Genomic DNA, 15,129 nt, shown 5'->3' with positions numbered 1-15,129 from the left:
ATCTTACTAGCAACACGTGATTACTATATTATAAATTGAAATATGAGTATACAACATGGCCAACGAACACCAGACTATATACGATTTTACAAAGGCGCAATGGGCACACTGTAATCTTTCCTAGGACCTTCTTAAAGCGGTGATCAGAGGAAAATTGCTGCTACGACTTAGAAAACAGAGAAAGAGCAGACAATAATTTGAGATTACACAGTCACCGTGTAAATTAATTTGTTGCCTCGACCCGTGTTATTTTGTTTAGTTACCCCAGTATAGTGTGCGTTTGCTGATATCATTGAAACGACTCAACCGGTTTACGATTTTGGTACTCACTGGGTGGGCATTATCCCCATTCCCTAGCTAGTTAGTTAGTTAGCTAGCTAGCTAAGGGTGCTAGCTTAGCTAGCTAGCTAACTAACGTGAACTGCCGCTGCTCGGCCGTTAGCAACCAGTGGTCCACACAACAGTTAAACTGAGTAAGTTGGTCTTTTGTGGTTTTCTAAACCTATTCACTTGGTTAACCAGCCGTTTCCACACATTTTACTTTTGATACCCTGGATGAAGAACATGTTAACAGTGTTGACGCTCGCTTAGCTAACCAATATCTGGGGTAATTGTTAGCGTATATTTTCCTCGTAAATTAAGTGATTGATAATTTAACTTTAGCAACTAATTGTAACACCTGTCTCTAACGTTACTTGCTTGAGATATATTTTGTAACGACTTCGTTTACTGTCCAAATACTAACTTTACAAGCAATTTGTCAATTAGCTCAACGGCTAGGTACATAATGGTAATTGGCGTGTCACGTCTCATGTCAGCTGTCGATGGCTGTTGTCAATTAACTTGCTAATTGGCGAGCAGTGTTTGCTAAAACTCTCATGTAGTTAAATTAACCCGACATGTGGTGGAGTTTCATATTTGTTCATATAAGTGGCAGGGTTGCTTTTTTCCAAATAAATTAAAAATAATCCGATTATCATCAAGACGATATTGTCCAGACCTTTTCTAAATTAACTCGATGAAGCTCCTTGATAACCATTTTTAATTTGTTTCCAACAGGAACACATTAATTGTTGGGCTGGAAGCTGGGAGTTTCTTCTGTCTGAAATCAGTCATGGAGAACGATCCTTGTGTCGAGCAGAAGGATGTTGATGCTGCTGTGGACCAAGTTAAAGAGCCAGCAGCCACAGCTTCTTACAGATACACCAAGGTAATGAGTAATACCAACAATATCTTATAAAGGCCATACAGCATTTTTCTTTATGCTCTTTTCTTTGCAATTGACCAAAATGCATGTGTGGTAATGATAACAACAACCAGTCATGTTCCTGATATGTGGCACTCACAGTTGTCTATTAAAACTAATTCTGATTATCAATTTTAATACAGGATAAGCTTCTGGAAATAAAAGAACTGCCATTCTCAAATGACAGACCAGAATGTCTTTCTGAGAAATATGACAGGTAAGCATGAATCTTTCTGGGCGGGCAGGAAAAAAACGGGGATTAATTTTCAAAGATGCTCGAGTTTAGTATATAGAACAAGCACATGCCGCTTAAGTTCGACCACATCTTAGCATACAGATCAAAGTATCCGTTAATTAAGGCTTTGTCTCATTGAATGTGCTGCTGGAACTGGTTGTTGTGTAGGATCAAATGTTTTTTCTTTTTTTAAAGTTACTTTAAATAAATGGGATTGTAAATTATTTTACTCGCAACCTCAAACAATTCTTCAAATCAGATTTGACCAAAATATAGATATTGACATAACAGTGTGCCGATGGGCTCTGATGTTGGATGTTTAATCTATTCTGAGATAGATAATCTATCTGGCAGTGTTTAACTCAAAGAAACCACTGCTCTAGAAGCGTTGTCCCTCACCCAATTTAAATTGTCTATCCTGCAGAGTTTTGCTGTTTTTTTTAAATTCCAGATATTCAATCAGATTTTTAGGCATGGATGTAAGATTAATATCATAAAAAATAGCTGCTGATTAGAAATTAGTAATCTTCTTAACTAACATAAAAGATTCAAATCCACTGTTGTAATTTTAAATCATTTTGGACTTGCTAACTTTTAGGAAATGCAGTTGGATTGTATTGGTCTTTATAATAGCCAGAAACGAAAATTACATTCAAAATATAAGCGGTGACCTATATTTGCCTTTTTTCTAATAGGCAACATGTAAATTATCTTTACTTCTGTGATTTATTTTTTTGTGATATCATTTTATTAAATTGTGTTGTCATAGTCAGCTGATTGAGTATGTGTTTTAATTGTGTCAAATGGTCTTTTGATGCAGTGATGGTGTCTGGGACCCTGAGAAGTGGCACGCCTCACTGTATCCCACTTCAGAGTGTAACTCTCCAGTGGAAGGTTTTAAAAAGGACTATGTGGATGACAGAGTTCCTTTGAAACGAAGAATTCCAGGTAAATAACTCAAAGCCAGAAATCTAAAGAGTATGATTCAAACCAAAACATGGCTCACAAAATTATCTTACTTTCTGTTGCAAGATGTTTGTCAGGTGTTCTACTGATGTATCATAATTATTATCCAGAAAAGATTTCTCTAATTGTAATGCTCACAACTCCTGAATATTCAACAGCTAAACAAGTATTTGAGCTACATGTAAGACAACAATGTAATTGAGACAGAAATTAAATTAATGATATTTTTTCTGAGAAAATTGGAAGATCTTCCTTAATCTAGGCTTGCTTTGGGTTATTGGTTTGGTTATGATGTGATTGTTTGTGTTAAACATCTAAAGCTTAGCATATTTGCTGCATTGTATTCAGATCCTCGAGAGCGGTTAAAGGAGGATGATCTGGATGTCATACTGAGCCCGCAGCGACGCAGCTTTGGAGGTGGATGTCAAGGCAATGCTGCAATTGCACCCCATGTCCGTCGCCCAATTAGCCCCCTGGAAAATAAGGAGAATGAGAGTCTTCGTCTAGGAGGGGCACGCAGAATTGGCAGTGGCCGCATAATTGCTGCCCGAGCCTTTGAGAGAGACTCACGTGTGGACAAAGAGAGAGAACGTGAGAGAGACTATAAGGATAAAAGATTCAGGGTTGGTGTTTATTTTTTTCATTTCATCCATAATGTATTTATATAGGGTTTACACAGTGAGGAGTTCAGTACATTAAGGTTGGCATGGTGATACTATATTATCTCGTCATTTGCAGAGGGATTTTGGTGACAAACGGGTGTTTAATGAAAGGAGAAGGAATGACTCGTATGCAGAGGAGGAGCCGGAGTGGTTCTCAGCGGGTCCCACCAGTCAGTCTGAGACAATTGAACTCATTGGATTTGATGACAAAATCCTTGAGGATGATAAACGCCGGTCCAAGCGGTCAAGGAAGCGGGCAGAGTCCATAAGAGAAGGCATGTCAAAGCATAATGCAGTTTAACTTTTTTAAATGCATTTTGTGTAATTGGTTAACTGCATGTTATTATTATTTATTATTTTTGATAACCAGTATATTGCTGTTGCTACTGCTCTAGGGATACTTAAGATTGTGATTTTTGTTGTGCAGCAGTGGAATGTAATGGTGGACAGGCAGATGAGCGAAATGCAGGTTTGCAGTTTACTGCTGATCAAGAGGTTCCCCACCCTGATGTTCTGCCTGAGCAGACGACTGGGGACTTTGACTTCAATGAATTCTTCAATCTGGAGAAGACCATGCCAGGACTGGCCTCTGTAAGTTTTGGGGTGCACTGTGTTTTTTTTGAAAGTGTGAATGTCAAAACTTGGATGGTATCTTAAAGTCCTGTTTTCTGAAAGTCTTCTCATCAAACTTTGAACAGGTTTTTAAGTGTTTGTCCCTCCCCCTCAAACAACCTTTATTCATGTCATACCATCATTAACAACTATTTAGAGACAAGATTTGACAGTTGTGGCACAATTGAAATAGAAAGAAAGAAATCTATTGATCCCCGTGGGGAAATTCCTCTCTGCATTTAACCCATCCTTGGTTATTAAGGAGCAGTGGGCTGCAGTAAAGCACCATGGGAGCACACTTCGACATGTAACTGGGGAGAGCAGGGCTCGAACCGGGTACCTTGTGGTTATGGGAGGACTATAAAGGAAAAATTGCAAAATTCACATAATATACAGAAGCCTTTTGTGATCCAAGAATTAAGTTTAAGATAATTTCTCAGCACAACATTACAATGCTGCTGGTGGTGGGGATTAGCACTGAATGTTGCACTTTCCAAATATTTTTGTAAACAACCACTGCATGTGGTTAAATAGTTTAAAAACAATCAAAATGTATGCTCATCATTATAGCTATTTTAGACCTTCTAATAACTAAGTAAACCAGAGTATAAACTAAATAAAGTGGTGTACAGACTGATTTATGGCATTTAATCAACACGAGTATAGAAGTAGTGCATTGAATGACACTGCCCTTATCTTCTCGCACATTTTGTGCTAAATCAATGCGAAAACACCCGAAATGTAAGTGCTACCTTTGTACTTGTACCTTTCAGCTGTTTTTGTTTCTCATTCTGTTTCACAGGCTCCTTTTTCTGTCTTGCAGATGATAGAGGATGTTTTGGGCGATGGTCCTGTATCGGCTAGTCGCTTCAGTCAGTGGTTCTCCAGTAACCTGAGCCCTTCAGGCAGCCGGTCCAGCAGTCTGAGGTCCACTCCACATGAAGAGCTGGAAAAACTTGCAGGTAATAATTTGTTTACCCCTCTGGAGTTTCATCTAACTATGTAGCCTAAAACCAGACACTCTTTGGTGAAGCTGTGCTTTGGCAAGTTAGATTATATAAATGTCAAGATTGGTGGCCTTTTTAAAGTGGGCTTTAAGAAGTAAAAGGATTACTCCCATGTTTTTTCAATATCTTGACTCAAAAACGATTCTTAATTTTGTACATATGTGTGCTAATTTTAGTATCTACTGCAGTCCACTTTTCGAAATGAAAGCAATGTGACGATGTCATGAAAGCAGAGCATGATTTTGAAACATTCTATATTTGTAATAGTCTTCCTGCAATAATGCAAGACAAAAGATAACATTTATTCACGCTAAACTTTCTCAAATTGTTTTATTTAAATGTTTAATATGCCAAATGTAAGTAATAGGAAAATTATATTATAATTGTTACATGAATAAAATTGGCATGCCAGCTGACTATTATATTTTTTATATGTATTTATATTCCTGATGTACTTAACATTGTGACCTTACTGGCCACGAAGGACGCAGCACTGCACAGTTTCGAGACAAACTGTGGTCGGATGTCGTATTTCTATATATTCCTGTCATTTGCTTTGAAAGTGCCTCAATGGATGTGGAAATGGCTCATGGTTAATGTTGAAATTAGGGGTTATCTATGCGATGCCACTTAAATTCTCCTAAATGAAAACTGACAATGGTGGCAGCTGGCTGAAAGGAGATCACCAGAAAGTGTCCTACTATTGCTCATTTTGTGTATAATTTCTATTTTAAATATCAAAACGGTAAATGCGTTCTGTCAACAACAAAATCCAGACTTAGGAAAATGCCAAGTATAACTTATCTATCTTTAAGTGGGTATGTCTCAAGTCTGATCTGGAGCATGCAGCTTATGAGTACTCTTAGGACACGGTGTCTCTCCTCTCTCTGCGGCTCAGTTCTCGTTGAATTATTCCTCAGCTTGGTCTAACGTTTCATTTTCAATTGATGAAAGTGATGTTTTGTGACTCATCATGCAGTGCATTCTATGTGTGGGAGGCAGACATACACTGTATTATTGAAATGTTAATTTTAAATGCATTATCTGTTAGTGATTTGGAAGTTGTGATCAATTTAGAATCTTGAAAAATACGAATCTTGATTGAGTCATGAATTGTTTAAAAAATATATTTTAAATGTGTTATTATCTTCCCCCGCCCCTACAGATGATTATGGAAATATCCTTCACTGAACAATCTCCTGGTTTTTGTACACTTGTTCAAGCTGCTGAATACAACATAGGCATATTATCTTGCCAGCCTCAGTCTGGGCTGTGGCATTCAAATCTTGACCTTATTCAATTCAATTCAATTCAGTTTATTTGTATAGCCCAATTTCACAAATTACAAATTTGTCTCGGAGTGCTTTACAATCTGTACACATAGACATCCCTGCCCCAAAACCTCACATCGGACCAGGAAAAACTCCCAAATAACCCTTCAGGGGGAAAAAAAGGGAAGAAACCTTCAGGAGAGCAACAGAGGAGGATCCCTCTCCAGGATGGACAGAACAATAGATGTAATGTGTACAGAAGGACAGATTTAGAGTTAAAATACATTCAATGAATATGACAGAGTGTATGAATAGTTAATAGTAGGCATATTCCACGATGGAGACCTCCACGATCCATCAGGCAGATGGCGGTGGGGAGGAGGAGTGGGCGGAGTCTCAACAGTGGGCGGAGTCTCAACAGGAGCAGGAATTCCACGACCCAGACCTCGATGATCCATCAGGCAGATAGGATCTATGTCGTCTCATAGGGTCCGATGACCCCATGAGACGTGAAGTCAAAAGGACTCCGGGGAGAAAGCAGAGTTAGTAATGTGTGATGGAGAGATGAAAATACATCCCTAAGGAGAGAAAAGAGGAGATAGGTGCTCAGTGCATCCTAAAACGTCCCCCGGCAGCTATAAGCCTATAGCAGCATATCAAGGGGCTGGACCAGGGCAAACCTGATTCAGCCCTAACTATAAGCTCTGTCAAAGAGGAAGGTCTTAAGTCTCCTCTTAAATGAGGTGACTGTGTCTGCCTCCCGGACTGAAATTGGAAGCTGGTTCCATAAAAGAGGAGCTTGATAACTAAAGGCTCTGGCTCCCATTCTACTTTTTTAGACTCTAGGAACTACAAGTAGTCCCGCATTTAGTGAGCGTAGCTCTCTAGTGGGGCAATATGGTACTACAAGCTCCTTAAGATATGATGGTGCATCACCAATCAAGGCTTTGTAGGTTAAGAGAAGAATTTTAAAAGTGATTCTTGATTTTACTGGGAGCCAGTGCAGAGCAGCTAGTGCAGGAGTGATGTGATCTCTTTTCTTAGTTTTAGTGAGAACACGAGCTGCAGCATTCTGGAGCAACTGGAGGGACCTAAGAGATTTATTAGAGCAGCCTGATAATAAGGAGTTGCAGTAATCCAGTCTCGAAGTAACGAACGCGTGAACCAATTTTTCTGCATCTTTCTGAGACAAGATGTGCCTGATTTTTGAAATATTACGTAGATGAAAGAATGCAGTCCTTGAGATTTGCTTTACATGGGAGTTAAAGGACAAGTCCCGATCAAAGATAACGCCAAGATTCTTTACAGTGGTGTTGGATGCCAGGGCAATGCCGTCTACAGAAACCACATCACCAGATAATTGATCTCTGAGGTGCTCAGGGCCGATTAAAATTACTTCGGTTTTGTCTGAGTTTAACATCAAGAAGTTGCAGGTCATCCATGTTTTTATGTCTTTAAGACATGCTTGAATTTTACTGAGTTGGTTGCTCTACTCTGGTTTTATCGATAAATATAGTTGAGTATCATCTGCATAACAATGAAAGTTTATGGAGTGTTTCCTGATAATATTGCCCAAAGGAAGCATGTATAAGGTAAATAAAATTGGTCCAAGCACAGAACCTTGTGGAACTCCGTGATTAACGTTGGTGGTTATCGAGGCGTCATCGTTTACAAATACAAACTGAGATCGATCTGATAAGTAGGATTTAAACCAAATTAGTGCCGTGCCTGAAATGCCAATCGACTGCTCCAGTCTCTGTAACAGGATGTCATGGTCAATGGTGTCGAATGCAGCACTAAGGTCTAACAAGACCAGGACAGAGAGGAGTCCTTTATCTGCTGCCATTAAGAGGTCATTTGTAATTTTCACCAGTGCCGTCTCGGTGCTGTGGTGTTTTCTAAATCCTGATTGAAATTTCTCAAATAAACTATTATGATGTAGAAAGTCGCACAACTGATTTGCGACCACTTTCTCAAGGATCTTGGAGTGCATCATGTTTATAAAAGCTTCTTTAAACTGTCAATGCCAAACTGCTGCTTTACCATATCACTCCAATGTTATTTGATTACTAGCCTGTTATGTTCTTGCTTTATGTTCATGCCCAAAAACACTTTCTATGATGGATGAACTGAATCTTTGACTTTTTTGCTCCTCTAAAGGGTTTGAGCCACGTGCCACGTCCTCTAACCAAGGCCCTGCCTCATACTTCACACCTATTCAATCATCTGAGTGCAAGGAGAAGGTGGACATCCTGGAGCTGTTGCACAAGGCCAAAATAGACTTGAAGCCTCTTCTTTCCACCCTGTCTGTCAACAAAGCTCGGCTACGGGAAAGCAGTGAGTACCAGCTCACTACAGTGGAACAGTCGAAGTATACCATGAAACAACTTTAATTGGGAATATACTCTGCAATAGAAATGCTGTTCATGTTGGGCAATATGGATAATTTGAGCATGGAATATTTAATATTCTGTAATAGCAATACATAGTGATTATTGTACTTAATGAAAATTGAGGATCGGACCAACATTAGCACTAAATAAAAAATACAAAATGCACATCCTCAAATTTGCTCTCATTGACCCGAGTAAGTGAGCATACAGTAGGTGCACATCCTTGGTTCTTGTACTATGAACACTATCGCTGCTATTCTCATGATCGAAACAAAAGTAAATGACTGTCCCTGTATGCAGTGTTGTAACATCTTGTCTAAAAGTTGTTTTTTAGGGACATATTCTTACATTTGATGAGTTATCAAACTCTACTTTCTCATTTGAATCTCATGGTCTTGCCAATACCTGTAATGACGAACCACAAACCAATGATACCCCATTAAACTGTTGTTCAGTAATCCGAACATGGAAGTCCTAACTAAAAGTCCTGCAGTCAGTGTTGCATTATAAAACTTTTCAAAATTATAATATATGGTATTCTCTAAATGACCATTTATATTTGCTTCTATAGCACTGCTTTCTTTTAGTTTTTTAAAGTGCGCTTGATAAAGTTGAATTGTATCTCTGTCCGCAGCTAACTGTGGAGCGGTGCTCTCGCTGGAGGAAGTGGAGGGAGAAATGAAGGGGATGAAGCTGGGCTCAGAACCACACGTGCGAAAAGTGCCGCCACCTCAAAGAGGAAATGGCACTCCCTTCATGGCTCAACATTTAGAGGAAGCTTTAACTGGTGGCTCCAGTGCCCGGCCACACTCGCGTGACACGGATATGTCGGCCTTTAATAAACTAGTCAGCAACATGAAGGCCAGTGGAACTCTGCCAACTCACCCCAAAACCAATATGGAAATTGTAAGTATTTCTATTTTTTTCTCTATATTGTGAAACGGGTGTTTACTGGTTGAGTAAACAAGATGTGTGTGTTGCAATGAAGCTGGTATTCATACAAATCCATCCCAGTGTGATGCTGCATGCAAACTTTTTCATCATAACCCACAACCAGCTTTTTGAAAATGTCATGGACACATGAGAAAGGGATCGGCATAAATTTGTTTTTTATGTATGAAAGCGGCAAGTGTCTTTGTTTTTTAATGCAATCTGAATTTGTTATTTGTTTTTCTACTGAGTCAAGAATAATGTTTATTGTATGAATGCATCCAAAGGCATACCTGACTTACATGAAGGACACTTGGATTGTGACTAATGTACAAACTCATCTCTCTTGGCTTTCAGAGGTTCTACCAAATTCTGTTGAAGTTGCATATCCAAATGTTCATGGGGTTCACTGAGACTTGATACCAGTTTATATGCAAATTTATATTTTGACACTTCATAATGTCTACCACCCTCTTTACCTTACTGCAAGAAATGGTTGTTTTTGATTGCATTGCACCGGCCACATATTGTTTCTCCCTCTACAATGCAGCAACCTTCAGACCCAGCTGTGGTGACGATGTCTGAAGCACGGGTGCCTCCTCAGCAGCAGAAAAACATATTTCAGGTGTGTGTGTGTGCGCGCATGTGGACTATTCTCTCAGGTTAATGCCGACTAATTTTTAGGAAGGCCATAGGTATTCACATTTTTATTAAGTTATTTCTAGATTTATATGGTGTGCCATAGATGGTGTGTAAACTGTGGAAGTGCTGTGGAAATATATATGTATTGTTCTTTTCAACAACAGGTGCTTATTATTAATGTGTTGCTCAAGCATTATGATTACAGAATTATATTATGTTTGGGTCTACGACATTGATAATTGTCCTCAGGTCTATTTCTAATTTCCAGCCTTCTGACTATCCTCCGGGCCGATCAGAACTTAAACATTACATAGACATGGAGTGTTTTCTTCATAGCATGATGGCCATATGCTATATAACTGCAGGGTGTTGAACTATAAGGTCTCTATAGAAAACTATTTTAAATTCTAACTGAACAAATCTTCAGTCTAGGACAGCTTAATGTAAACTTTATTAAGGCAGTTGATGTTTAAGTACATGAGATTTATTCTTCATCATAGAATATTACATTTATTGATATCGACTACTACATTTATATTGTTATATCTCTAAATTAAACCCATTCTCTGAATACTACATGTAAACTAGGCCATACCTTTAGCATATACAGTCCTTGCCAATCAGTAGAGATTTAGCGTTTGTTTAGTGGTAGCCAGCATTTAAAAAGACCAAAATGTGAATATTTTGTAAAATTATTTGTGTGTGCAATTTTTTACAGTGAGAGTAACGCAATGCTACATACCACATTTTATGGATGATAGCTTTGCTTTTAAATATTAACTATGATGGCCATTGTGACATCTTTGGAAATGTATCTGTGTTTGTTTGTAACATAGGAGCTCCTGGGAGGTCCTGCTCGAAGTGCCTCTCCTACACTACTTGGTAATCTGTTGTCCAGCTCTGAGGGCCCAACAAACTCTGCCCCTCTACATGGCCTGCTACATAAGGACCCGTCACCCCCTCTCTTTCCACAGAGGGCACCCTCACCTGACTACTTCAACAGTCGGATGCATCCTTCAGCAGGCAATTTAAATAGAAAACTGACATGTTGCAGCCCAGAGCCTCAGACATGTAAAGCATACCTTGGAATTGGAAAGATGACATCCTGTATCCATTGACTTTCTGTCGGCTTTCCCCACAGATTTCATGATTGCAAAACCTGAAATGGCCCCATAAGAGTTTGGACTCCAGTGTAATCTTTTCCATTAAACATTGGTCCTCAGTGCTGCCTCTTACAATTTATTAAAAATAATGCAACCCAAACTGTAATACTCAGAAAGGGTCGATGCCATATGACAAAAGCTGGTCATATGGCATCGACCCTTTCTGAGTAGGATCAGAAATGAAGAAGTGAAACAAATCTCAGAGGCCATGTTACACAGGAGCTAGAAAAGTAGTGATAGTTCAACATTGTGAACCTTTCTAAATGGTTTTCAGCATAATCATATGTCAAGCCAGTATATGGGTGTCTCGCTGAAACTAAATATTGCTGTACTGGGGCTATAGTCATTTCAACCTCAAATATCTTAACATAAATTATAAATATATATTTTTTTCTATAGGTTGAGCTAAATAATCTAATTATTTCTCCTCTCTGTCCTCAAGGTTTTCCTGGTGGTCATCAGTCCATGCTGCCGGAACAGTTTGTTGATGTTCACAGGTCTATCAGCCCTGGATCTGCTGCACAGCAACAGGTAACATAGATTTCTGGATACAATGAACTTGGATTAATAGCTTTACTGTTTGATTGAAATATATTTTATACACAATCAATTGTCTTTATAATAATTGACATTTAATGGAGGACTAACCTTATTTTATAATATAAAAAATGCACCTACAGGCTCCATTTCCAGTATTGTTTTACATTTTCAGTGAAACTGAAGTCACTGACTGTCCTAATATCAAGCTGCATTATGAAAATGTATATTGTTTTATTATTCGGTATATGTAAAGTGTATTTTGTTTGACTAGATGAGGTTGCTCTCGATGCCTATGAATCATACAGACCTGGAAGCTCTGGCATTTCAACAAGACCTTGCTCTACATGCTCATCACTCATTCCAGTCTGGCTACAAGCCACCACTGGACAAATCCTTTCGAAATAGGTTAGTTTTATTTTTTAAAGATATTTAGATCCTTTTCTGTGTCTTATCATGGTGAAATAATTTAATGTTATTTGAATTGGGGTGTTTAGCTTGTTAATTTTAACAATTGTAATGGTGGACAATTACAGTTAAGTGTAATGCATGTTATAGAGGAACTACTTGAAACCATTTTTATTCATTGATCTTTTTACGCTAATAAATCTCTTAACAATCATAGAAAATGGTCTATGTATTGGCATACATCAGTCCTGAATGTAGCCACATAAACCTGATAACTAGGATTGTTTTTGCATTTGCTCGTTGTGTGTAAGGCTGATGTGCTTGTGATCCACAGACTGCAGCGTGTTAATCGCTCCCCTGGTCCAGGCCCTCAGCATGCTGAAAGAAACTCTCCAGGCAACATGGTCACCAGCATGGTGAGTAAAGGCTTTATCCCCCCAGCTGCCATCGTTCAGACTTGTCCTGTGAAGTCAGACTTTTGTTTGTGATCTCTTGGCACTTATTGGTACTGCTAGTATAAATGTTATTTGTTTTCACCTACAGTTGTCCCCGTCATTTACACCTACATCTGTGATCCGCAAAATGTATGCAACAAAAGAGAAAAGCAGAGATGAACAATCAAGTCGTTTAGAGATGAAGGAAGAGGCAGCAGGACACACTCGAGATGGTACAGAGCATTACTTTTCCCACCACTTCCTGATTTTAAGGTTAAGTACATCAACACTAACATTGCAATTTGTGTTTTGCGATTGCAGACGGCAGCTCCGCAAATCTATACCTGGAGATGATGGATGGTGGTGCTTCCCAGTCTGGGGGGCTAAAGACTTGTTCACAGACCTTGCCAAGCAAGGACCATGAGCGACTTAGGCCGGGACACCATACGCCCACGATGGTACCTCCAGGACCCTCATCTTTCCCACGTCCCATCTATCCCGTACCGCTGCTATCACATGTACCTATGGCGCGCCCTCCTCCCCAGCTTCACCCTAATGTGGTTCAACGAATGCTGGCGCAGGGTATCCAGCCCCAGCAACTAGGTCCTGGTCTTGTGCAGGCAGGTGAGTGTTGGTTTGTTTATTTTATCCACACTTTCTCCGATTTTTAAAACATATTTCTATTGAACTGTTAAACAGATGTGAAACCTTTGACCTTGATGAACTGATGAAAGTCTTAATTGTCCACACAGGGATATTTCCAACACATGTTGACCTTGCTCAACTTCAAGGCTTGCCTCCTTCCCTGCTTGGACAACAGCTGTACCCTCTAAGTGCAACAGGGCATCCACTTCTACCTCCTCGAGCCAATACTCAAATGCAATTGCCAGTAATGCAGCAGCAACTTCAGCAACAGAGACCAAGTGAGTGGAAGTCAAATATTAGGACTCAGAATGTGCATGCTAATGGTAGCATTACATCCCCTCAAGGTTGTATTACTGATTATTGTTGCAGAGAATAATCTAAAACAAAATGCTTTCATGTTTTAAATTAAGGCAAAAATAAGTAAGGCAAAAGAGACAATAACGTTGTTTTTTATTGCATTTTCCTGGGTCTTTTTAACTGTCCTTTTGTCTCATCTTCAGTGCATCCAGGCATTTCAGGCCTTCAGTCACAGAGCCACGGCCTTCACCGGACAAATGGCTCCCAGCAACACGGGGGAACCCCTTTAGGCCTCGCCAAGTGGTTTGGATCAGACGTGTTGGAACAACCTCTACCCTCCATGCCGGCCAAGGTCATAAGTGTCGATGAATTGGAGTTCCGGCCATAAAAAAATATACACTGCTGGAAGAAAGATATTTTTTTCCTTTTGTGCCCATCTCCACCTCCTCGTTACCCTAAAAATGAACTTTAATTTGAAAGACAGTGCACAGACCTGGACAGTCTAACCTTGCCATGCTTTGTCTTCAACCTTGAAGTTACTGTTTTTTGAAGAGGCTCATCAGCAGAAAAGAGAAGACAAATGATGGCGCTGTGTTTTGTGACTGAGTGATTTTTTTTTTTGTATTAGACTCTGCGCAGTAAATAATGTATAGGCCCAATTGTACAGACCATGGGAAATATTTGTATTCTCCCTGTATATAGATTTTTTTTTTTTTTTTTCTTGGAATGGGGGAAGATGAAACTATCTTGCAGTTCAACAACTGCAAGACAATGTCCCAAGAGCTGGTAGCATTCCTTTTGTCTTGTCCAAATTTAATTTCCCTAGCTAAACTGCTCCAAGAAAGGGCTACTGCTAGTGAGAAATATTAGATTGATGAGTAACTTCAGTGTTTACTCCACTTTTGTGGCCCTTTTCTGTAGATGTGATTGGCTGGAACATTTCAAGATTACTCTGGGGGATGCAGCGAGCGCTGGTTGTGCCTTTTTTGTTTGTGGAGTTATTTTTTCTTGAACTGTATCCTCCTATCCAACCTGTCACTGAGGGGAGAGGGAGGAGGAGAGGAGGAGGAGGAGAGGGGGGGGGGGGTGGTCAGCACTGCTCACATTGTACATTTTTTGAGGGTGCTTGGGATTCAGTTTGTTTATGTGCTATTAAGTTATAAAAAGCACAAATAGAATTAATAAATAAAAGTCAGTAAAACACAAATTGCTTGACTGGTTTTCTATTTCCTATTTTTGGTGGTGTGTATATGTATATATTTTCTAAATATGTGTATGTGTATATATTTGTATTTATACACATGTATGTATATATGGGTTTGTGTATATATATATACACTGCTCAAAAAAATTAAAGGAACACTTTTTTATCAGGGTATGGCATGAATTCAATTGCACTTTTTGGATAATTACCTGATCAGTTAAGTAGCAGAGGGGGTTGTTAATCAGTTTCAGCTGCATTGGTGTTGATGGAATTAACAACAGGTGCACTAGAGGGGCAACAATGAGACGACTCCCAAAATAGGACTGGTTTTGCATGTGGAGGCCATTTCAAGTTTCTCCCTCTTGATCGCTTTGACTGGTTTTTCCATTAATGTTGGCTTTAGCTAGAGTCATTATCTCTACTGGGAGCATGAGGCGATTTCTTAACCCTACAGAAGTTGCACAGATTGTCCAACTC

General features: G+C 39.3%; 1 protein-coding gene across 2 annotated transcripts; it reads left to right on the top strand.

Moving 5' to 3' along the window:
* The first annotated feature begins 155 nt into the window (after nt 1-155).
* Nucleotides 156-14,094, top strand: eif4enif1 (eukaryotic translation initiation factor 4E nuclear import factor 1). 2 transcript variants are annotated; one of them, XM_056437932.1, is made up of 19 exons: nt 156-473; nt 1,060-1,210; nt 1,390-1,463; nt 2,302-2,429; nt 2,796-3,070; nt 3,186-3,384; nt 3,537-3,700; nt 4,524-4,683; nt 8,160-8,336; nt 9,027-9,298; nt 9,873-9,947; nt 10,801-10,987; nt 11,570-11,658; nt 11,939-12,072; nt 12,407-12,488; nt 12,616-12,739; nt 12,828-13,130; nt 13,259-13,429; nt 13,652-14,094. In XM_056437932.1, exons 2-19 carry the CDS (start codon nt 1,115-1,117, stop codon nt 13,834-13,836), a joined length of 2,895 nt encoding a protein of 964 aa, XP_056293907.1. In that variant the 5' UTR covers nt 156-473; nt 1,060-1,114; the 3' UTR covers nt 13,837-14,094. The 2 variants fall into 2 exon arrangements, with proteins under 2 accessions (XP_056293907.1, XP_056293908.1); XM_056437933.1 differs by having other exon boundaries at nt 157-473; nt 4,545-4,683.
* The last annotated feature ends 1,035 nt before the right edge of the window (nt 14,095-15,129 follow it).

The sequence above is a fragment of the Pseudoliparis swirei genome, chromosome 18 (genome assembly GCF_029220125.1).
Source record: "Pseudoliparis swirei isolate HS2019 ecotype Mariana Trench chromosome 18, NWPU_hadal_v1, whole genome shotgun sequence".
Lineage (NCBI taxonomy): Eukaryota > Metazoa > Chordata > Actinopteri > Perciformes > Liparidae > Pseudoliparis > Pseudoliparis swirei.
Note: the sequence above shows the minus strand (reverse complement) of the source record. Positions and strands in the feature narration are given on the sequence as shown.